The following is a 26048-nucleotide window of genomic DNA, read 5'->3' as shown; positions in this document are numbered from 1 at the left end:
ATTTTGGAAGCTATGTTTACAGCCTGCAACTCCATCTGCTTGCCTTGGTGTTATACTCCTACCTTGTCATCCACCACTAGAGGCTAGACAACAGCTATCTGACAAAATACAGTCATCTCATGTATCTCTGGATGTTCAAAGCTAGTCCCATGTAGGTCCCCATGCTAAGAATAATACCCCAAAATGCAGCTGTTTGCAAAATAGCATAACTTAACCGAAAGCATGCTGCTGTCATTCAGCCAGGATCTTTCCTTGTTGTGCTTCAACTCCCCCTGCAAAGGAAGTATCAGCCACCAGAATTTAAAAGGCTCCACCAGGCTCTCACCTGTGCAGAATTACAGACCTAAACAGCTATGTATTGCACCRTCTCCATTCTGCATTGTACAAAGACACTGTAAGCACTGTGCAAAGAAATAATTCAGATGTACATCAGTAAGATTCCTTTCAGTAAGGAAAAAAGCTTTCTTTCAGTAAGGGTTCCACACAGGCTTGCCCACATCCACCTGAAAGTTCTCCTGCAACTTGCCTGTGTTTTGTTTATCAAGAGGAAAGACAACACAAGAATATATGACTTCTCTTGGCTCTGCCAAAGATTTACAGCTTTAGGCCAGCAATTTAGATTTCCTCTACTCTAATTCTCCATTTACAGATACGGAAAACTACATTTAAAAACTCTTATCAGCCATGCCTACCTAAAGAGTAAGATCTTTGGGGCAAGGATGTTCAGTGTGATTTGCCAGTACCTACCACAAGATCAACTGGTGACTCTAAATTCTGCTCTAATACAAATAATAAAATAAATAGGAGAACTCACCTATGTTATCTACAGAATACATTATATATTAATATTTCCTTTTATCAGTTATTGCTAGATCTTGTGTTAAATTCTGTTTCTTGCTGTAATGMTCAGTTTTTAAGGTGATGTTTAAAAAACAAAACAAGCAAGGTAAAATTTGCACATAGTGCCTCTGGCTAAATGTACAGTATCTTGGATATATTTCACCCTGAGTGCCTGTTTTAAGTATAGCTAAATAAATGTTGAGTTTACTCAAAAGTAACATCTGGCATCTTTAGACAGAAGTCAAACAATATTGCCTGATTCCCTTGTCTTCTTCACTTCAGATAAGGCTCTGGAGAGGCCTTGTAGTTAAATATAGCTAAGCGCAGCCAAGTGTTATTGTATGGAAAGCTGGAAGTTCTGCTACAGCTTCAGGAAAACTAAAGTAKGATTCAATAAAATATTAAACCAAACAGTAAAAAGCATAACACAATCACTGTGGCAGTTCCTCTGTTACTTATTTTCTGCTAAAGTACATACAGATTTAAATTTACATCACCTAGTGATTTTTTTTTTTYCTGTTCTGATCTACACAAATTAAAGCACTAAGAATATCATCTACAGCTTRGTCCACGTTTTTTAAATCACACCTTAAAAGAGAGAGCTATATGGGCCATATTTCTAATGTAGATGCTATTATGTCAGCAAAGACCYTTTGCCAGGAGAATTATTCTACAGAGGCAAGTGAGAAAAGAACTTCTACTTGATAAGAAATCTGTTTAGTAATATCAAACTCTAAAAGATCTTACACTGATATTCTCAGCCTTAGCTATACCTGTGTAAGCAGTTTTATTCTGACAACATCGCATCCTTTCCCACAGCTAGCCACACTGGTTGCTAACAGCGAAGTCCCCAGACGCTCACGATCACCCACTTCCTTCAGGTTGCCCAACAGCCCTGGGAGCAGAGGGCTCAAGTGAAGCCCTCTGGTTTGCTCCAAGGGAAGTGAATCGGGTTAAGCTACTGCTCCAATTTACTCGGAGCAGATTAAAAAGCTCTCTCCTGAGCTTTTCTGCTGGCAAAGCTGTYGGGTAACCTCTAGCTAACAGTAGACGGCGGCACCGGAGGACCACGCTGTCTTCAGCAAGCACAGCTATGTTCAAAAGCGGACATTTGTCTAGCACTTCAGKAAATCACTTTGGGACTTTCAAATGTTACTGTCCCCCAGCTGTTTTACCACTTCTCTAAGCAGTACAGTTATGCCAGCAGAACTTRCAAGTATGTTTTTCACTAATAATTTCTTGCACTGTGGTAGTGCCCTGGAGTTCAGCACCCTCATATAACTGGAATGAGCCACGCAGAAAAGGAAAGCAGCTCCACACTAGAGGGACTACACCTTAAACAGACAGCGCCTTACGTGCAATTCGTTGTTTAAAGGTTTGAAATGTAACTGCAATAGGTAAAAGCAATTTTTTAAATAGAGTTTCACTGTCTAGACTAACTTTGTGGCAAGGGGAGGATGGCTATTTTTACTGGATAAACTGATTGACCTTTGATYAAGGGGTAAGAGTTATGCACAGAAAAACCCAGAGTTAAAAACAGGGGATAAATCATACAGGCTTTTTTCAGTAAGAGAATTATAATTTACTGGTATTCTTGAGCATCAGTCATGTCTCTTACTTCTGTCAAGCCATGAATAAGCACCTGCTGTGATGAAACAACACAAGCCAAAAGGTGAAATCAAAAATGATTTTTTTTTCTTGAAAATCATGTTTGTATTACAAGTCCTGAGCTTGTTACATGATGAAAACTGACATGTTCATAAAAAAAAGTTTAATTTGTCATCCTCCCATTCTTTTTCCAGTCTGAAGTTCTTACAATTCCCTTAGGATTATTTACTTCCCTTTCCGACTCCGGTCTCACTGCTGAAGTGTGCTTTTATTAGCAAGCTGTTCTTTAAAAWATATATATATATAAATTYCAATTCTGGCAGCTTAGACTGGTTGCGCTAAACACAAGACATCTCTGCACTGGATATTATCTTTCAAACAAAATAATCTTAAAAGCCAACTATCTGCTACTTGTGTCATCACCAAAGTTGTAAATCATACGTTCAGAGAAAAGCAGCTATATCACAGAAACTAGCATCACAATAGCAACAGAAACTTTCCCACTGATCTACTAATATGTTTTTCAAATACTCTAAAGATGACTTATGTGGCTGTTTCAAATATTGTTGTTTCAGTAAAAACTGACATGGTCCTTCATTCCCAAGTATGTGGTGATTTATTGAGGTGGACCTCTTCTTCTGTACCCTGGATTCAAACTCTCTAACTTACTCAATTACCATTAGATGATGAAAATATTTGACTACAACTAATTGAAGATGGATTTGAACAGGTTATCTAGCACCAAAAAGGTCTGTACTCAATTTTGAATGCCCSAAGTCTGTCCAGCTTTGAGCTACCAGGAAGTATTTTCACTCCAAATGCTACAGGCAAAATAAATGCTATGAAGGCTAATCAAAAAAGGAGACCATTTCCATAAAAAAATTTAAAGATGTTGACTAGTTCTGTAATCCACTGTGATATTTTGTCCTTTATTCTATTGCTAGCCCATAAATAACATTATGAATGAGGTAGCTCCTACAGTCTAGTTTTTATACATCTTATGTGTGCCTGTAAAATATACTTAGTGTATTTCATTTAGGGGTAGGACACGAAATGACCCCTTATTCTCCAGAAGATAATATTCTTTGAACTGAAGAAAAAAAAAACACAAAAAAGCTTGCTCTATAAATTCCATTAATAGTTTGATTTCTTTCCAAAACACCAAAGACCTTTAAGTCCTTCTGAATTTACCTAGGCTCATAAAGTTATTTCCAGCTTTTCAGAAAAATTTACAGCATTTCAAGAAGTCAGGCAGACCTCTGGGTAATGTTTTGAATGCAATTTCCCTCTCCATCCACATTTAGCAAACAAGGCTGTAAAAAAATATTTTTCATAGAGAATAAAAAGGTCATTTATAGCACTGTCAGAGCTGTGCATTTTCTGCATTTAGACTTCACTGGCAACCACTATTCACTTCAAGTCCTGCACTGGACTTTTCATGAAGAATAAGTGACATAAGAGTAAGAATATATAAGTGACAATCTTGCTCTTATTTAAGATTCCGTCAATGTCTTAAAGGAGTAAGGTCTGAAAAGGATCCTTGTTAGGTGTGGCCCTGAATACTAAACAGGTGTCATGTCATTCTTCTTCTCCTTTATTGTTATTAAACGCAAAGAAAACTGAGGGCTAAGAGAAATCTTTGAGGTCAGCTGCACTAATCTTCCCACCAGGATAAGTCTGAAGGCCTTATATTTTACTTGGTGCAATAATAAAATAACTCAAGCAGAGGAGCTTGTACTATTTTAAGTACTATTTTACAATCTAATAATTCTTCCCAATAGGAAATTAATCCTGGTATTTGGCCTAATACTTCTTTTGCTCAACAACAACTAATCATTCCAAGTTTTTTTTAATCACACTAAGCCTTTCCCATTCCTCCTCTGGCTGAATCTTTCAAATACTTCTGAGCACTGTAGACATGGGCACTTGGCATCATCACCTGGGCAACTTATGTTAACCCAATTTGAGAGAGRGGGGGGGAAAAAAGTTCAAAGAATATTTTCAGTAATCTTTAGCTCTTACTTGCTTCCTCTCTTGATTGCTGAGGAGTCACAATATGGATAATAGCTAAAGTTGTGGGCTGACATGGAACAATCTGAATTTAGCGAAAAATCACCAGAGTTAAAAAATAAAATAAAATAAAATAAAATAACACTACCAATCAGACTGACACTGCAAGGCTAATCCAGTTTCATCAGGCCCTACTAAGTAAACACCTACAGCTCTAGTTACACAATATAATAGAGCTGCGATCCATGAGCTTGCAAGTTTGTGTGGGATTTCACAAACTTGATCTACAAAGCCATATACTGGAGACAGAACTAATTAGCAACAGACAGGACAGAACAAACATAAAAACTGTGCCCATGCAGCACATTCAGACTCATCTGCATTGAGCTCCTTAGCATTTCAGACTGTGGAGTAAGGTGAGATAAAGATATCTCACATTGGTTTGCTTCTGTTATGAGTGCATATAAGAGGAAGATTTTTAAGTAGGATAACCATCTCCAACCCTTCTCCTCATCCAAAGGGCTTACATATTTGTTTAGGATTTTTATTAGGCACCTTACATTTCATTTAGATATAGCTGGGAGAGAAGAAAATAGGTAGCTGCACTGACATAAGCAAGCAACTCTTTAACTCGTCAGTTAAAGGCTCTTCCTGAAYATAATGCTATCCGAGCTGGAATATACTGTCTAGCTGGAGCTACTTGTTGACCAGTTGATGTGGCAGCAGCAGTGATGTCTTTCTAGTACTCCTATCATCCTGTTGAACTTCTTGCTCCAGTGTAACTGAGGACTGGATCTGTACAGCCTTGACAAATATGTATCAGTAGTTCATGGAATTTTATCAATAAGGCAAATCACTCTCATAAGCATCAACATGTTCCATATTCTAAAACCTTTGGCTGGCTAATCTAGAGAAAAGGTGATCAGGTCTGTTGTTGGCACCTCTTTCTGAGAAACTCATTCTGGGATGGCGAGTTTGCACTGGGATCTGCTTCATACAGGACTGAAGAGAAATATGTTTACATATAAGCAGAACATTTTTATCCATTAGTAGTTAGCAAGAGAGAAACACGTGATGCTTTCTTTTTGCTACCTCAATGACCTTGCAGATATTGATTGTGGAGAACACAATGGACCTCTCAAACAAAATTTCTTGTTAGGAATATACAACAATGGCTCTGCAATTTGCACTGTCCTTTAAAATACATGGTGTTGCTTTTAATCACTAAAGCCCAATACAGTCAGTTGAGAACAGGGACACATGAAAGATCATTTAACTGATTACTTGGACTTTGTGGAATTATGCCAGGGGTGAATATGACCCTACATATTTATGTCATAACATCAAGTTTGATCTTCTCAGGATGTGCCAATATGCATCTCTGCCACYGAGTAAACATGAAAGTCTTCTAAGATGAAAAGCTGTCCTCATTTCAAGGAAAAAAGAAAAAAAAGAAGAAGAAAAAAAAGAAAGACAATGCAGCCGTGCTGCTATTGATGGAAATGATGTCTCCTAATGATGGGAAAGCTGGAAATGCAAATTGAGAAGCTGTCAAGACATGTAGAGTGTAACTCAGTAACCTCACTGTGATCAGATTATAAAAGGAAAAAAAAAATCTGCAGTTTATCATGTTATGAGCAACGAATACATAATTAGCATTACTGCAAGAAAGTATGTGTTTGTTAATGATGTAGTATCCAAGTGAGTTCATGTCCTTCTCTGTTTAAACTTTCAGATATAGCTCAAATACACCTACAAAAAGGCAGGAACTGTAATTAGTGTAAAAAAGAAAAGAAAACAAATGCACAAAAAACTAAACCAATCTCATATACTATGAGTTTCAGCACTATTTCATTCAACTCTGCTATATATACTGCAATAACAATCAACATTATTTTCAGCTCAAAAGATTACAGAATGAAAATTGATACTTTTTTCAATTTAAATATTAGCTGCACAGTCAGGCCTGGCTTTGTTGTTCTTACAGAAATACAATTCCCCACTTAAGCAAGAAAAGGAAAGACGAGACTTGTCTTGAAAGACATACTTGTAGTCTTTTAAGGCACAAGATTGGTTGACAGTTCTCCTCCTACTGCCATTTAAGATCAGGTCCAACTTAAAAAAAAAAAAAAAAAAAAAAAAGGAAGATCTCCTAAAATTTTCAGTCTTGACTATTCAGTAAGTACTCTTTTATTCCAAGAGTTTGATTTTCAGAAGTGCCATATACTTAAATCTTCCTCACTTGGTGAATTTGCATATCTCCATTGATCTCATTGAAGTTTCAACAATTTAGAGCTGCCAAGAAGGCACAAGGAGGTGACGCCAAAAATCAAGTCCTTATTTTGCAGCTGAACACACCTCCAGGAGGTTCACTCATATGTCAAATTCTTTGCCCACTAGGACCTCAGAACATTTCTTTGGAGATCTGAATATCTTGCAATATTATTTGTTGCCACTTTCTCTACTGTGCTAAAGGTACTTGCTCATTCTTGAGATTCACTTTTTTTTTTTTTTAAAGTACATGTCCATTTTGCGAGCTAATTTATGGGAAGGTGAAAGCATTAGTATTTTTCTCTAGTAAGACTGAATGGATTAAGTCCCATATAGGGAAGGGCTAAGATGCTGTATGTGGACTCAGAACTTTGTAATTTAGAAGACTCCTTAAAAGAAATTTATTAAAAGATTTTTAAAATCTCAAACTTGCAAGCAATGTCACTTCTGTAATCCTGTTTAAAAACATGCCATCAAAAGCATTTATTTCAAGCATATATACTCAAGGGATGTAATTCTTTTTTTATAGTAAGAAAATTGGTCTAACACTATCATCCCTGTTGCACACATTGCCCAAGCTGTGATTTCACACAAGCCAAAATTTGAGGAAAAAGCAGCAAAGCAGAAGTACATATCCCTTCTCTCCTTTTTTTCCATGTACTTTCCAGATAAGTAATACAGATCCAGGACAAAGTCCCTGCTAGTCCAGCTTCCTATGACTTAAGATGCTACATTTGTTGGTTAAAAACCACTAGGATGAAGAAATGGTGCTGGGATCCAGACAGACAGACAACACAAATTGCTATAGAAACCAAACCACATCAGGAAGACAGACAGATCCCACCTTCTTTTCTACTTGGAAAGGAAAAACTACCTTCTGCTGAAATAATAAATTAGAAAGGGATGGAAGAAATTGTGCAACCTCCATGCCCCAAATCCTCTCCAGTGGCTTTTGTCCTGTGAGGTTCAAATTTGCCCCTTTATGCACACAAGCTTATTCTGTTCCATAGCATAAGGTCCTTCCAGAATTAGCGTGTCTGTTAATTTCCTGGAGACCAAAAGATGTCAGGTTCAAGCAYCATGTACTTACCATTCATTAAATACAACTCTGTTGTCAATAAGATCATTTAGAGTTTCCTTTTGTTTAAATCTCTGCATGATTCTAAAGACCTGTCTCACCTCTGTGCTCAGCACATTACCAGAAACCTTTGATGCGTTTTCGGCCTTTCAAATCAGTTAGCCCACTGATTACCCCAAAAACGCATGCATAAGCTCTTCAAGAACAATGTTTTCCAGATGTCAGCCTACGGCTAGACAAYTCCTCCGGTATCAGAGAAAGAGGAAAACTGGAAAACAGTATTGTGCAGTAAATGCTAATAAAAATAACTAGTATGTGGGGAGAAGGTATCATCTTCAGAAGCAGGAGCTGTCCTGCCTGAACTGAAAAGGTCATCTAACCCCTCAGAAAAGAGTAATTGGATAAAAGGAGTTGAGTCTACATTGACAACCATCTGTGTTGTTAAGGTGGTAACAGAAGCAGAGTTTGTCAAGCAAAAGATTTTATTCTTACCTTTTTGGTGGTTCCAAATCCAGACAAAAGATAACTGGAACAGCGGYAGCCTCTCAAAACGAGCACTTGATATAAACAAAGCTCTCCTTGCTTTTGTCCCTTCTGTAACCTGTTTCTAATAAAAATCTTTGGACATTCACTTGATAAAGTACAATGGCTTACATTTAAGAGAAAGCGCTTATCTCCTCACAGCATTACTRTCATGTTGTGTTTTCTAGAAAGAAGAAAACATAATAATTATGGAGGTAAGAAACCAGTATGCAGTAGTCAACACAGCTCAAMATCTTTCCTGACTTGCACCTCATGTGTCTCCAACCACTGCATTTCTAAATCAAGTTGGGCTGAGAGGCATCTAAAAAGAAAAATGAAACTTAAGAAATCACTTGAATTGAAAAATATTTCTAAAATAGAAAGGATAATAGCAAATTCACACCAACGTTTTTGATTTAGAACAGGAAAACCCATGATATAATTTGCACATATTGACTCCTTAATTTCTCTATAGAAGAATTCAAAAAATTAGAAGAATGAACTGAAAATTCCTTCTTCAAATTAGAAGAAAGTGCAACACTTCTAGGGCTTTCCAACAAAAAGCAAGTCAAGCCTTAAGTTACATTATGCAGGCACTGCTGTGATATACTGGAATTAAAATAAACAAAATAAAACCCCAAACCTTCCTCCAAATACACACCTCCAAATATATCCATCAGATGTACTCCATCAGAAGTAMTGAGTCTATCTGGAGGAAACCGACTTAACTGACTTAAGAATTTGTATGTGATACATGACATAATACTTTTCCCACCTCTCCTCCCCATCAGATAATAATACAATACACTGCTCAATTGATTCAAAAAGGTTTTGTTAATAACATATCTGTAACCACACACAAACATGATGTTCATCCAAATGTGGTTCATAAATGAAAATGGACCATGAATATTTYAAATAATTAAAAAAAAAAAAGTTCTTTGCAACTGTTTTTTCTTCTCTTTTAGCTAATGGAAAGAGCTTTTTTTTTTGCAAATCAGCACTGAATTTTAATCAGTAATTACAAAATAAGTTACTTTTGTAGATTAACCCAGTTGGTATATTTGGTGCATCAGTTTCTATCATGTAAAATTGTTATTAAAAACCATTATGGCTAGTTCTAGTCGGTTTCACTATATATATGTAAGAAATCAACATTCAAATTTGTGACCACATTCAGCCAGTAACAATAAAAGCCAAAAAAGGTTTCATTTCTATAAACCTAATGACACTGGGATTTCTGTGCATTTGCAAGATTAAACCAGAGGAAACACAGCTACATCAAAGCTGAATGATTTTCATTCTGCTTAGCTTTTAAAATATTTGTTCATTTCTTTTCCATTAACAAAGGTAAATTCCTTATCACCACAGCTAAGGGAGAAACAACCACTAAATATTTGCACTTCTGCAATTGTAACATTGATAAAAACCCGCAGATTTACAAGAGGTAGGTAACCAGCTCACTACRWTACATTTGCTCATTCAAAAGCTTTGTTCCATTTTTCTGCTCAGAACGCCCATAAATAAGTTCCAGTCACATAAGGTCCTCCTTGACTTCACTACGCCACTTCTTTGACTAGAGATTACTAMCTGGAGGAACCATTTCTCAGACTGAAAAATGCAAAGCAGTACTTCACTGAACTGTGAAAAGGAAGCCGACATTAGTGCATTAAAAAGAGGCGTGACAATTTTGTTATCAATTAATAACTTTTATAGCTTAAATTTAAAAATATTAAATCAGAAACAATTTAAGATCCAGGAAGAAAAACTTGGAACTATATACATGCATAATTAAGAATATCTAAACTCTTGTCAATATTTACTTAATTTTTTTGTACAAGTTCTTTCACACAGTCATATATTTACAAACTTGCCTTTTTAAAACATATTAACATACATATTTTATAGCATTTACAAATTATTTGAATATATTTTTTTCTTAAAAACAAAAGAATATTTCAATGAGTTGAGAAATAGATTTGGTTTCATTGTATGGTAGTGGACAGATACTGATTTAGTGGGATTCAGAGAGTCGGCATTATTCAATTATCTAAATAATAACCAACCTACTAGTACCCAGAACTATCATATATGGCTTTAAATATCTCCCCAAATCAAAGGATCAACTCAGAAGTACAAACTAGAGTCCATCTGTGGTATATTTCTAATTAAAGTYTTGAGCCTTACATATTTGGGTTAGATCCACAGCTCTGCAAACACATTCTAAGCATATATTCAGAAATAAGAAGTTGTGATAATTTTACAAAAAACCCTGTTTCCAGTGAAGTCAGAATATATTAAGTGTTTATAAGATGGGATGTACTGTCTTCTCTAGACATGCTGGCTGACCTTTATAGATGTTTCATTATTGGAAGGATAACATGGTTTTGAAGTGACCAACAACATTTTTCAGGATTCATATGAAGCAAGTGAGAGGTCTTCTTAAAAGAGGAAGAATACTTTTTCCTCAAAATAGGAACATTTTTCCAAAAAAAAAAAAAAAAAGTCTGAGGAGGTTGTGTATATAATACGCCTAAGTTACTCATACAATCCAACCAGCCAGATAGCTATCCAGTAACAAGGTTTAGCTTCACAAATTAATTGAAAATCTGGCAGCATGTTTCCTTTTGGCTGTGTTGTGAAAAGAAATAGAAGTTTTGGCTTTGACAAATCAAGTAACCATCCCCTTTGAATACTGTTCCCTAGAGCTCCTGGACAGATTGTTCCACAGTTTGTTCTTCCACAGGCTGCACAGCTTCCTGTACATAAACTATAAATTCTGAAGCCTCTCCTCCCTGCGTGTAGACAGTCACTGTCTCAATTCCCTCCACTTCATCTGATGAGACTACCAGGTGATGCTGTTCAGACAGCTCGACTGAAGCTTGCTGCAGAGTCTCTTGAATCATCAAAGTGTGGTTGGCTGACTGCTCCTCTTCTTTTACCTAAGAAGAAATTGAAGAGGTTATAGAAGTTTCACCCTTCAAATAAATAATGGCTATTGTGATGATTAATGCAAATACAGCACAGAAATTTGAAATCATTTGTTGAGAGAAAACATCAGATATACACTGTAAATTTATAGTAAACATTTTTGACTAGTAAGAGTTACTGCTTTCAGTATTTTGTAATGTTATACACTGCATCTCAGTTATATGCACAGACAGCTACAAAGTTCCAGGAGTACTGCTCTGGAGACATCTTTAATCGCTCAGCAGTCATTCATTCAAACCCACCGTTATCTAAATAAATCTGAAGTCGAAYGATTCCTCTAGCATAACTGAGAATCCATCCAAAACCATCCCAAAAACAACTACAGTCACCAGYTTTTTCTGAGCCAAGAGATTGTTCTTAAAAGTAAAAATTTTATTGCAAACAGCAAAGGACTTTTATTAGAAAATTGTGAACTGTAAGTATTACTGAAATATATCTCCAAGACCCATTGTTTGTGAGGCAGCAGTTTTTATAGTATTGAAAGGATACTGATAGGAACAATCAAAAAATGACAATTTTTAATGAACATATTACTACTCATCAAAAATAAAAAAACAACAACACAATTAGGTATCAAAATTAAAAGAGTTCAACTGACTCTGGGAATTATTAAAATTCAATACATATGAGAATTCAAGAACAAATCTTAATTCCTCTACAGATCCATACAAATTCCTATGCATAGTACTGTCGGCCAATATCAAAACATCGGAAAACTAAGTCACATGGAAGAAGTGCAGTCTCTCTGGTATTAACAATACAATAATGTATTTTTGAGGAGAGAATGGAAGAGCAATTTTTCTGTATGCAAGATATATGCAAAGGCATTTGTTAGATGATTTCTTTACAAAACCACTGTGTTCATTAAAGAGGGCTGTTTTATTTGTTGGATCATAAATGTCAACCCACCCACAAGTGCAAATACAATGAAGTATGYACATAATGAAGATGTACTGTTGCTAATAGTACTTACTGCTGTTTAAGAGGGGAGTGGGGATAGATGAGAACTACAGTGAAGTTTCCAAGCATGTGTTTGACTCCTTAGATTAGAGAATACTAAGGAGAAAAAGGAGTTCTATATATTTGTTTTCTTATTGCTCTAACTTGATGTTTTTCTTATGCAACCTTTCCCATCATTCGACACTGACTTTTCCTTTACCTTTTTTTATTCCGTGTTTAAAATTTCTGTCCARTCAAGAAGATTTAAGAGAGATGCAACCCCTTAGGACTTTGTATCACTTTGCACTTTCACTCAATTCATGAGGCTACACAAAGCTTTTTCTTGAACAATAACAAGTATGTTTGGGTGTTCAATTATTTAGAGGTCCCCGAGTCAGTATGCTTGTGATATATTGATGGAAATACATGCGGATTTTATCTAGTGAAAGATTTAACTTCTAAAGAGAATCTTGCCATTTTTGTCGACCTTAACGCAACAGCACAATTGCACCTACTGAGGCTGACTCTGGCTTTGTTACAYGGGTTTCAGATTATAGGGATAAAACTACACAATAGGCATGAAGGCCTTTCCATGTTCCTTTTCTTTTACAATGCCTATCTGAATGTTCTTAAAAAAAAAATAGGCAACTCCTGTTGAAGTTCAAGTTCAGCATTTTACAAAAAATTGGTAATGCTGGATGCCTGTCTTGACGCAATAAAATTTGCAACCGCCCTCAAAAACCCATGTCACAATATGGGTATCCCAAAGATTATCCTTTATTAATGCAAAACTTGGGTCTCTACTGAAAAAGCAAGGAGCTAAGTCATGAAAAGAAACACGACTTTCTTAACTTGCTTCTGCCCCTGCCCTCCCTCCTTTTTAAAAAGAAACCCAAGCTCTGCAGAAAGCGATAGGAATTTAGTGAATCCAGACCCAGGACTSCCCTTTCACAAGTGCGCCCTCCTCCTTGCTGAGGCTAATCGCCGCAGCGGCACGTTCGCTGTACGACGGAGCGCTCCACGCAGAATCCACAAACGGCAATCACAACAGGCAAGCAAAAGTCCAGTCATCAGGGGGCTCGGATAGGGAGCTGAAGTTAAAACCGTAGGGCAAACAAAATCTCACAGCTTGTCAAGTCTGCACCTAACCACAAACCCTTGATAATAGAGATCTCCAAACAAATACATGAATAGGCAGGACTGAAATTTGGCCTTTTAATTATGTAATTCACAGTAACTGCTCCTGTGCTAGCGCAGCATACAAAATCTTCTGATAGCAGGCCTCAGCCCCCCAAAACGACATTTTGATAAAAATGACTACATTTGCTGAGCTGCAAGAATGCACAATAGAGTCTGAATACGAGCTTGTACAGTTTCACTTTAGTCACTCTAAATCAGGAAGCATAAATAATTTTAAGCATAGTTTTGTGAGTGTACATAAATAATGAATAGAAGAAGATAAATAAAGCACAGTTGACACAAAACTGAAGTGAAACCAGAATCTCATTCAATTCAATAGCAGCAATCTAATACTTATTCAGTTTTATACGCTCTTGAAATGAAAATGGCCAATAAAGAAAGTTAATTTAACCTCCCTACCTGCCTTTATCGATGTGGTTTTATAACCCTTGTCATGCAGGGTAAAGAAGACTAATGCCCTCACTCCTGGTGTTTCTAGCTTCTAGCATCTTTTTTGGACAGCTATCTGTAATCCTTTTAGTTTGACAAATCACCACATTAAATTATTCTGGATATTTACATTTCAAATAAGTTCAGTGTTTACATGCTTCAGCTCGGTTCCTATTAGATTGTTCCACAGGGAACAATCTCAAAACGTTAATTTACATCCCTCAAATTGATGAAACAGTGGGACAGCTGCCATCAGAATGAATGAAGTTGCTACGTTCAATTCCTTTTATTAGCATTTCCAGTCTTTTCAAGACAGGCATCCATGATCTCTTTTCCGTTTGAGAGCCAGCTGAAAAGCATCTGGCTGCTTATCCTTGTTTAAAGAGCGGCAGTGAGAATCTGAAGCTCTCCACTGCTGGCGTATTAAACCAACTCAGTACCTGCAGAGAGATTCTTTATGGGCTAAACACGTCTCTCACGAAGGCCAGCGGGAAAAACTTCCCTAACAACCTCATGATTTGTTCTGAATGCAAATAGCCAAGGACTGTCAAAACACATGCAAGTGACACACAAAAACGGGTACCTCTTAGAGGTGTCTTCCTCTAAGACCAAGCAAGTCTTTTTTAATCTGAGAGAAATGAATCCTCTCTATTAAGGAAAAATATACTTCTTCCCATTCCCTGAAAGGGGAAAAAAGGAAATATTTACAATAAATTAGTAAAGCTGCTTTCTCATTCTAGGAGGTCATTCTGAGAAATAATTAATAACTTTAATTTCTTTGAAGTTGGCAGGAATCTCAAGTCCRGAGTATACTTAAAACAGCCTTGCTGGGCTTGACCCAATTCTGCTGCAGAATCTCTCCTGTGATTTCAGATTGAAAGCTGGCTTTCAGTTTACCACGAAGAAGAAAGGTTAATCGCACAGATTTTGCAGAAAGTCAAAATTACACTAGGTTGCAGATGCTCCTATTTACATCGTAGGGCACCACAGTAAGAGGTGTACTCTTTGCTGTGCATTGCTACAGTTGTCATTTTGAAGGTAGCGGCTGTTGCCAGGGTAGGATTTTACCGGAGCTTGAAGAGACCGCAAAATAAAAAGATGAAAGGAAATAAAATAAAAAGTGAAATCAATGAAAATCCACTGTTTTCTTTCATGTTAAAGAACCGCTTAGTTAGTGAAACAGTGGGTTCTCTTCAGAGCAAATTATTTACAAGTCCAGGCTGGAAAGCAGGTTACCATGCTTTTCAGTAATAGAGCTGTCCCTACTCTCCAAGGTACAGATAGAGCAGGAAGATCGGTCTTCTCTGTGATTTCCATAGCTGATTAGCTCTCTTAACTGTTAACATTAGCGTGGTGTTTTGGATCAGGACGTGTATTGTATCAGGTATTCTACATGTATGAAATATTTCATGCCCGCAAAGACTTTGTAATTTCAATATAAAACAAGAGACAGCAGCAGATACAGAAAAAAGGAGATGGGGGAGTACAATATAAATGAGACAGGCTGCAGTATCAATAAACCAATAATCTCACCACAGATAATTGCTGTCATTATATTTTTGAAGAGTAATTGAGAGAAGACAACAAGGTACAAATTGCTCTTCATTAAAAATCCCCATAACTAAGCACAATATGGAAGAAGGCATTAAGCAAGTTGTTTGAAAAAGTAATGAGCAATTAAATATTTATGGACTGAGCAAAGGTAGGAGTCAAAATCTCCACAACTAATAAGAGATGGAATACTAAGTCAAAACTGAGTAAAAAGCCTTGAAGTGAAAACCAGAAGCTTTTGTTTGATGTGGCAAAAAAGGAAGGTCAAGCGGACACRCTGGAAAACAGCATGATGTCAAGAGGGGCAGACAAGCAATCTTTGAATTGTGTTCTGAATTAATACAAAAGGGGCAAAACAGCATCTGTAAATGTCAGAAGAAAGAATATCAGAGTAAACATAGCATAAAGTAATGATAGCTTGGACAAACATTTTAGCTATGTGGATGAAATAAAAGACCATATTAAAATCAGCATGCAGAGTAAGTCAGCAGTATKTAGCTACCACTTAAATGGAAGACCCATGAACCCCACCTGAAGATAACACCAGCTTTTTAGGCTTGAATAACAGGAAAAAGAGTTATATCCCCTAGGGGTTGAAATAGAAAATGGACAGATGAGGAAGAACAGTTCTGCAGGAAGACTGGCACAATCTTCTTTAAACCTAGTGAGCTTGAAGTGATGGCTCTAGAGCCACAAGAAAATGTAAGAGGATAGATGCAAGGTCTTTCATTGGGACAGAAGATTGTCTAGATCACTGCTACTTARTATATGTGGCCCTGTACTTGTGATTAAAACTTTTACATGCTAATGTGCTACAAGTAAGGTGGTAAAAGAATTTCTGTGAGTAGCACTCACCCAGATATATTGTTCAGAAGAATTAGAAATTAAGGGGGGRAAAAAAGGAGTTGGGGAGTTGAGGTGGTGAAGACGACCATGGGCATAGGTTAGTTGGGCTATCTGGTTTTTTGGAGTTGGTTTGGTTTTGTTAGAGCAAAGACAGAATAAGAATCCCCCCAAAAYTGAGGAATCTAAAGTAATTTGAGGCAAAAAGAAAAATTCAAATTTGAACAAAGGACCCTACACAATTTCTAACTTTTGTTTATATAGAGATTTGGTAGARGTAACACATCTTGCATTTGAGCAAAATAAATGACAGCTGAACAAATTAACAGAAAGGATCCTGTTAACAGAACTCATTTCCTGCTAACAAACTCTAGGAATGGAAGAGCAACAGTTCCAACAAAAACTAGAGCTGATGGACACAGACCAAAAAGGAGCAACTCTTTTGATGTTCTGGGCAATACAGTGCGGGATTCAAAAAACAAGCATCCAAGGATGCTCACGTTGTGAAACCAAGAAAATGCACCTTGAACCTCCTCTCCCTGGAGAATAACTTAGAGACACAACATGTTGAAAGAATATGGGATTCCCCTCTGCAAAAAAAGGACACGAGGAGTCTTCATCTTGAGGGAAATGTTTCTTGACAGGAACTCAGTATTTAAATCAAGCAAATGTTTAACTTGGAATAAACTCCTTCTTCAAGATTAATTATGTCTTTATTTGATACATATGCTAACTGAAAGAAATAACTATACAGTAAGCTAGTTTGCAGTTGATGGTTTTTGAATGCAGACCTGCAGACACCACAAACCTTGGCTGTAATACTGGCTTGACTACTGGTCCTCCAACCCTGCCTTTATATTCAGCAAGTTAGCTAGGAAAATACTCCACCTATATAAGTAACAGTGTAAACAGACTCCACTAGCAAAACAAACAAAAAACCTCAGCCTTCCTTAGGTACAAAGGTACATCTATAATAGGACACAAAGAGACATGTCCACAGAAAGTAAAGTGACTTGTTTTATATTTCCAGTCCCTCCTCTTTTGCCATATGCTCTGCTCCCGCAGAACTTTTTCCTTCCCAATTTCCAGTCCGTCTTTACCACCCACTATGAACCATACTTCCTGTCTTTTCTAAGTATTTATTAGCCTCCTTCCCAGCTATTCTTTAACACTCTCTGCTTCCACCTCTTCCTCCCCTTTATTACTGACTGCATCTTTCTGTAACCTCATGCAGAACAATTCAGATAACATGCCATTAAGTAATATCTTCATTAGCTCTGTCTTGGAGGAAGATGCAACCTGGATAACTAGCAACCAAAATGGATTCAAACAGACAAGAATAAACTTCTTGTCCCGTGCTGTGATCAAAACTTCAGTGTGGAGTTCTGCCATGCTCAGGCCATTTTGGTAAAACGTCAGACTAGCACCTTGGTTTTCTCTCAGGCATTTGATGTGCATTATGTTCCTTAGCAGCTGCATGTTTTCATAGCTGTCACAGAACAGGATTTCTCCCAAATTAGATATCAGAAAAAGTTTAACCTGGATAATAGCTTGGTATACCGATCCTCAGAGAAGAATGAACTAAAGCAATTTCAGGCTCTAGAAACAACCTGTGAACGGCCTCCCATATGTGACACAACCTGATATTTGCTATCAGACAGACTTTTTTTTATTGTAGGGAGCCAACAACAATTCTTAGTTTCCAGCCACAATCTAAGTTAAATGGGACTATTTTGCAAGCTTTGGTTTAAAATTGCAAGCTGAATCCTGATTCAGCCTGGGACTGGTTGCTGTCATGGTGTCAAGGCTTTTCTATTATAAAATCATGTAAAGTTTCCGAAATGAAAATTGGTGGTTTTGTCCCAACATGCAATTCAGGAGCTCGGGTCCTCAGACAACCTGATCTTGATTTCAGCTCCACTATGATGCACGCTAATGATTTCATATACATGCAGTAAGACCACATACTACAGCTCGGAGCAATAAGGTAAGAGCAGAACACGGTAAACATGGTACCGTTTCTGTCACCTGACTTGGCAGAAAATAAGTCAAAAAACCCCCAGTCAGATCCAACTAATACACTCAACATCTAGCAATGTACTGAAAAAGAGTCACAGACTAAGATAAAGCTTCTTTCTGCACAGAAAAGTCTCACGGTCATGTGAGACACTGCAAGTGCTTCACACAAGATGTCTGGGCGCCTAGATTAGGGGAACTGCCAAAGGGTGAAGACTGTAGCAATACTGATGCATCCGGATTCACATACAATGGCAGGTACCAAGTGTGAACAGGACTCTTACGGGTGAAAGGTAAGGAGGGGTAGAGTAACGTGGCAAAGTTCCAGGGAGGAAAAGGAAGACAAAGACAGCAACAATGCAGCGTAACATTTGCAGCAAAAAAGTATTTTTAAAACTCTGCATTCTAATAATTTAGGATTTAAAAGAAATTTCTTGGTGTAAATATAGAAATATGAAAGCAATTTGCAAGGGTTACCTAAAAGCAGGAATGAGGGCTGAAGGTAAAAACTGATATAAAAAAAAAAAAAAAGAAGAAGAAGAATACAGCTTAAAATAATAATAAAAAAAAACAGCATAAAAATTAGAACACTAAATAAATGTTAAGGGAAAAAATGGAACCAAGCTGCTAAGCAAGGACTCRGTGAGGCCATCAGAGAACAAGAATGGAAACTTAGTGACAGATGATGCTGATATATTGCTGACACCCTGAATGAATTTTTTGTCTCACAATCCACAAGAGAAGCTGAAGGTCACAGAATAGAGTGTGGAATAAATTTTCCAGTGGGAAAGTGAAATATGAACATGTCTTAAGATCACCTCAAGGTTAACAATTAGGAACTCAGCATAATTAAAAACTGACAAAGTAGTAGGCACGAATGAGTTATATCCCACAGAAAGCAACTCACTATTAAAGAAAAAAGAAAAGCTGTCAGTTCTAAGATAGGAGAGGATTACAGTCACGGTAATGTCATTTATGGATTTTTTTTTTCCCCCCTCAAATTAAAAATAGGTGTTGCAATAATTCTGAAGCAATCTTCTGCTGTGAAGATAAGAACTGGGAACAGTAACAAAAGCTGTATAATAAATTAATTAGAATTGAGAAAAGATCAACTTATACAGAAAATTAAAAGAATATATGTGTGAAGAGGAATTAAAAAAAAAAACCAAAGACATCCACAGACCTCCCTTGGTCCTTTCACTACTGCCATAAAGCCCACTAAAGGTAATCAAGAAGCCAGCTAGCTGTCAGCGAGCTTCCACTTTATATTCCCAAGGAAAATTCACAAGTCTGCACACTGAAAAGTGAAAAGGCACCAAGGCTACCAGAAAAAGAAATCAGTAAGCACTCCAGCACAAACATGAACCATTTAATAGAAGAACAGCGCTTACAACATCAAAGTAAGCTATTAGCAAAATTCAACATAAATAGAGGTAGCAGAAGGTCACTCAGCTTGAATCTATTTCAGTTCTTCACAGACCAATTTTGCTTTTCTGCAACTTTAAGTTAGGGGGAAAAAGGCATTTTATATTAATAGGGCTCTAAAGAGGGAAAAAAGAAAAGTAGCAAAGAGATTCTCTGAGAATTCAATATTTCAGCTGATTTAAGAGTGGTGCTTATATCAGTTTGATATCAGACCAACAAAAGTGAGAGAGAAAGCTCCCAGGCAAGGGAAAGAAGTGATCAATGCTCAGCAGCTTGTAACCTCAAAAGCTAGCTAGAAACATGGATTAAAAAGTGACGGAGAGAAATAATTTTTAATATAAACACTTGTTTACAAAACGGTACCAACAAATTCAGATGGGAGACACAAGGGAGATGATAGATTTTAAGATGAGTCAGAAACTGAACAGATCTAATTCTTAGGGAGGAAGAATCACTTAAAAATATCTGTTTAAGTTTAATGATGCAATTTCTCAAGTGCAGTTTCTCATTGACAGCTGCTAGTTCAAGAGCCATTCCCTCTCAGGCTTTTAGTAAAAGAAGAGCCACAAAACATGCATTTTTAAGGGCAGAACAGTTTTCAATAGTATTGACAAACAGCACAGAGAAACACCAATGGCTAATTCTCCACTCCACACTTAAATAGGTCATATATATAGCACAGGATACTTGTTGCCAGTGGCTCTACTGTTAAAGGTGTTTTGAAATCTGCACATAAAGCAGGACTGAAATCTCTCTCCTCTTTATTGATTCCATTTAGTCTCTAAATTTGGCTGTTACTCTTCATAAAAAAGGAACCTTTATATGATTTTTAATCAAAATATCTGCTAATTGCTGCAAAGGGGCATTTCAAAACGCATTTTCTTGAAATTTTGCCTCCTCTCCTTGACTTTTGGGAGGTACGGTTAGGAATTACTCAAACAGTGTTTTCACAGATGATGGACTCCCCCCTCCTACGGCATTCCTGTGAATTTAACATCCACAATATTACAGAAAAAGATTGAATTCAAAAGTTAGTCCTAGTATTCAGAAAAATCAGAGTTTTGGGTCATTTAAATAAAAGGAGTTACCTAAACTCTTCAGGAATTTAAGACTTTTCATGCACTTCCCTGACCTATCAACCATGTCGAGCACAGAGACCTGGAGGAATCACACTGGCCAGAACAGGAAAGGGAGAAAACTGCAAGGAAGAAATACTGGGCAAGAGGCTGGATGTTCATACACAACAGCCATCTCAAATTTAAAATGATTTCCCTTTAACTGCTGACTTTTTTGAATCTTGGCATTCTTAATTTTTGTAAGGCACTTCTTCATTAGAAGTGCCTTACTAATATCATACAGTGCAAATATTCCTGTCAAAATCCTACACGGTATCACACTTCAAGAAAAATATACACAAATTAAAGTTATTTCTACCAGTATCTTACAAGGTTTGTCTCATTTTAGAAGGAACTATATTGCCTACCACAAATTATGTCACCTAATTCTTTATCAGTTGAAAGCCTGAAATTACCAAGTCATCTTATTCATGCTTTTTTGAATACTGACCTCTATCTCTGGTCTTTGAGAATTTCCATGGTAATACGAAAACAGATCTTCTCAACCAATTGCAAATCACTTGAGCTTTTTTTTATTTAGCCTATCTCAAATGTGGGCGGCCACACTCACTACTGTCTCATGTAAAAGACTGCTGTAAGGACCACCTCCAACACTCTTAGAGCTGCTGCATGCCTGCACATCGCTTGTCTTGCACCCCTCATAAGAAAGGCAGAGCTAACTGAAGCTGAGTAGAAGTCTCATTTGTCCTCAGCTTACATGACTTTAGGACCCAGCAATTCTCCCTCATATTAACCACCTGACAGCGTTCCAAGGATGGTGGTTCATCTTTGGATATGGACGTACAGCACTACGGTTGCTGTGCATGCACCTCACAGCTTTGCCCAAGCCAAAAGGACCTTTCAGACCGTTCTGTTTGCGGACGGATGCTATGCCAAGGAACTTCTGTTTCTTTTAGATGATAATGGAACTAGGTGCTCAACCATAATGCAGCTGTGTTGGTCTAAAAAACCTGAAAATGTCTTGGAAAAGCCATATTTTCAAATATATATGCATATATACACATACATATACACACACACACACACATATTCCCTCCTATTTTTATGTATAAATGTGTGTGTATATATATGTATACATATGTCTATGTATACACATATATAAGTGTATACATGTATAAACACATGCATGTGTGTGCGCACATATTCATACACACAAGTAGTCAAAAGTTAGGTTTGGAAAAATTCTATATGTGTCTTTCTTGCATGGTCATTCAAAATTTAGCCCTTGCAGAACACTACCCATTTCATAACACATATATGAAAACAAAATACAACTTTTAGAAAAGTAAAGCGCTCTTACCTGCTTTACCACTGTTACAGTTCCAGGTGCCATGGTAACTACAGAAGCAACTGCAGTGGCATCATGAGTTTCTGCACCCAACTCAATGATTTGCTGCAGGATATTCACAGCTGTTGGGTCAAGTCTTTCACCTTATCAGAAAGACAATAAGCGTAAGACCGTTAAGTAGAATACATGTAAAAAGTGTTATGTGAATCTAAGTGCTRCAGAAACTCTTTTCCCTCCTGCCTTCGCCCTGATTCACAGAACTGTCTATAAATTTCCAACAGCTCAATAACGCGACACTTTARTAATAGATCCATGGCAGAAAGCATTCACAGAACAAATTTTCCTGAAGAAGGCATGCATCAGCAAGTGAAACCACACTGCTCATTTTTATGCCTATTGGAAAGAGATTTAAAAGAATATATTGACTAAACAAACAACAGGTACAACTCATAACAGTAAGTGTAAATTAGGAAGCTCCAAGACTTTGCAAATCGAAATGTGTACTTGCCAGAAGCTCAATTTAAACAGAACCTGAACTCCATGCTATAAGCAGGACAGTTACATAGTATATTACATGTCTGTGTTTACCATCTGTCTGGCCATCTGTAATTCCCCTCAACCTAAACCAAATCCTGTTATCACTAATGTGCTGAAGAGAAAAAGTTAATTGCTTGAGAGACATCATCTCATCACTTTGTAAGTGTAGCAGCAGAACATTTGCCACATTTTTTTTTTGTAATCCTCTTGATGTGTATAGACCTGGCAAAGGAAAAGTAAATTTACAAAAAACATATAGCCATACTCTCACACTCCTCCAGTAGGGTGAAAAGGAAAGATTCTGAGGCCAGCCAGGCACTGGAGAATGTTTGCTGTAGTTTTTTTTCTATATAACTACCTTTAGACAAGATATCACTGTTTTTCATATCTACCCAGAGGAAGATGTCAGAGAAGTGTCCTGAACTTGCATGTACTAAAGAAAATTATTTCACTTTGCAAATTAGAGCCTCGTGCTTAAAGTTGAAATTACATACAGCCTATTGCATGATTGTGCTTATTTTAACTGAAATATATAAAAGTTTAAGAAAAGTTCTCAGGAGGCTTTCTTCATTCAAAATTCCCACTGATTAAAAGTTAAATAATATACAGAAATTGTCACTAACCTCCTTAATTACAACATGCTTGAAAATTCAATTTAAAAATGGGAGGTTCTGAAATATATATGTTATTAACTATAAAGATCAAAACAATGGCAAAATGCATTTATGCATGTATATAAAAATATRCATACACACACACAGATATATGTATGTACAGAAAAGCTCAAACATAAAATCCTATTCTACTCCCTGATGTTTTAACACTCTTAGAAATCTGAATATTTTTTCTTTTCTTCCAGACTTTGTTATTTCCCACTTAGCAAACATTATTTAACGCCTTTCTTGTTCTTGGTCAATGTGATACTGACTGACTTACTTTCTGTTTGGTGCATCATTAGAATTAAGCTTGTTAGTATTGTCTTAGGAACATGGTAAATGAGCTATTCCACTGTGTCACTTCTGCAGGCAGGTTGACTTAAACAGAAAGAAAAATAGCTGGAGAATTGCTATTAGACACACACCAGCTACTCTGCCAAGATAGCTGATGTCACAAAATATTTAATAATACGTACAGAAAATTCCACCCATCTAATAACAAAGTCCAAAACAGTGTGTGATAAATATTAATGTTGTAAGGATATAGAAATTCACGTGTAATGGCCATTTCTCATTATTTATCTTCAAAGAAAAATATAAACCTCCAGAAGTAAGTTCTGGATAACAAATCTCATCATGTTCATAGTTTCACAGTAGATCATATATCGCCTAGTGTACTCAAAAGAATTACAGATTTATGAAAAGAGGATGTAGCTTGTGTTTCAACCGCAACCTTCAAAAAAAGGTAACTTACCATTCTCAGAAGTATATCTAAGGTTCTGTAATGCAGCTACTGCAGCCTGAGTGCCCTGAACATCTTCTCCAGCCTCTGTGATATGGAGATACTGAGTGGATGATTCTTCAGAAACTTCAGCAGTTAACTTAAAAACAAAACCCAGCCAACACATTGATAATCTCCTTTTCATTTTAGCAAATCAGAGACCAATGAAAGTTCTGAGTTTAAAGGAACAAATTTTGTATGACAAATATTGTAATAAGAGTTATAGAAATAACAGGTGAAACAGAATTCAAAATGAGCATTTCTATTGATTTCACTGGAGTTGGGGTATCACCATATAGGTTTATACTCCTGGATTCTACTTCAAGAGCTGTTTTAAAAGGTTACCTTATTAGTTAGTTTTTTCATAACTAACGACTGACTTCTGTTGTACCAGGTCTAGCAAAGACCTCCTGGGCAAGAGTAATTTAGAATGCTAACCCTTGCAGGTCTGGTAAAATGCGTCTGAAGTTTGAAAATGGCATTTTGTTTTAGAAAAAATATCTTCCGTAACTGTGGTTTTTCAAGACAAGCTATCAACACGTATTCCTGCTTTGACAGGCCCTTTTATTTATTTATTTTATTTATAGCCATTTCCACAGCAGAAACATTCATGTCTTCTTATTTTATCAGGTCTGGGGACAAAAGCAAGAGTGGACAGAAAACAGTCTGTGAAATGCATGTGGACACCAGATTTCAAAGAATTACCTTTTTAAATACTTGCCCTTCCTTTTTTGAATAACTGCCCGTAATGTACTTAGTCTGACAGCTTGCTAGGATTTCACACCATGTCAGCAGATACTCAAAAACTGTTGAACAAGAACTGCAGGACAACTCTTCCAAATCATGCGTTAGGGCTACACCTAGGGCTAGAAACGCCTGAAATTTAGCAGAATGGGTCTCAAACTGGGGAGGTCAGTCAACTGCAGTTGACTTCTGGCTTTTTACTCTCATTGGAAACCAGTAATGGTCCACTCAGGCAGTTGAAAAGATTCATCAGTAAGCTTGCCGACTGGTCTTTTTTTTAATACAAGTTTCTAGAGAGTTTTGTGGTTGTGCAACAGTTTCTGCACCTACAGCCAGCTCASTTACATAACAGTAACAGTTCTCATTTTAAAACAAATTGCTACCCACACGACAACAGAGGGAAGCTTGAAAGGATAAGACCCCTCAAGGTAGCTGCCCCACTCCACCCTAAACTGAGAAACTTCGTGTTGTTGTTTTTGCTTTATAACCCAGTTTCTTTAGTCTAACTTAAATTTTTTTAGGTCTGATCTGAATCAGTGATACGGTGACTGCTGCATACTTAGGACTTGAGTTGGAAACACAGAACAAATGACAGAAAAGTTAGCTGGTATAATACTACCATGTTTTAACTGGTCAATTCAGTTTTCTGGATTTAAAGCTAAAGCTAGAGCCCTAAAATGCAGCAAAGTAAGCACTTACAACCTTGTTAATCCTATCAGATATTAAAGCAGTCAAACTTAACAGTCATAGCACTGTATGCATTTAAAATGGACATATAAGAGATCACATGTCCTCCTAATCTTATAAAAAGTCCAGAACATATTTTTAAATACTTCTTATTCTACATCCTTTATTTGCTCTCTAGAAATTTAGAAAGTCTTAGTGCCAAAGCCATGGCAGCTTTGCTTTACCTCCCACTTTGTCTCCCCATCGTGTTCCACTAGCTTCAGACCGTGCTTGTTCTTAAGATGTCTGTTGAACTCCCATTTTGTACCATACACAAAGCTGCAAACAGGACACTTAATGCCACCTAAAAGGAAACACAAATAAGCTAAGTTATTTTTTTATAAAAATTCTTTTTCAAGGCAATAAGGACCTATTTAATTTGACCACATTTCTGTCAAACCACACAATTATAATTCAAAATGCTTTGCCTTCTCCAAATATCCAACACACAAAAAAA

General features: G+C 36.9%; 1 protein-coding gene across 9 annotated transcripts in view; it reads right to left on the bottom strand.

The window, feature by feature from the left end:
* Positions 1–10022: 10022 nt before the first annotated feature.
* ZFAT (zinc finger and AT-hook domain containing) overlaps positions 10023–26048 on the bottom strand; it is a 138422-nt gene continuing 122396 nt past the window's right edge. For 7 of the 9 annotated variants that reach the window (XM_026057085.1, XM_026057088.1, XM_026057086.1 and 4 more), the window contains 4 exons: positions 25777–25895; positions 24095–24221; positions 22160–22290; positions 10023–11271 (listed from right to left, as the gene is read on the bottom strand). In XM_026057085.1, coding sequence (XP_025912870.1) covers positions 11032–11271; positions 22160–22290; positions 24095–24221; positions 25777–25895 — 617 coding nt within the window. In that variant the 3' untranslated portion in view covers positions 10023–11031. Of the gene's footprint in view, positions 11272–22159; positions 22291–23620; positions 23719–24094; positions 24222–24245; positions 24988–25776; positions 25896–26048 lie in introns of those variants that run through there. The other 2 variants (XM_026057091.1, XM_026057092.1) reach the window with 2 other exon arrangements.

The sequence above is a fragment of the Apteryx rowi genome, unplaced genomic scaffold (genome assembly GCF_003343035.1).
Source record: "Apteryx rowi isolate R43461 unplaced genomic scaffold, aptRow1 scaffold_136, whole genome shotgun sequence".
NCBI classification, from domain to species: domain Eukaryota; kingdom Metazoa; phylum Chordata; class Aves; order Apterygiformes; family Apterygidae; genus Apteryx; species Apteryx rowi.
Note: the sequence above shows the minus strand (reverse complement) of the source record. Positions and strands in the feature narration are given on the sequence as shown.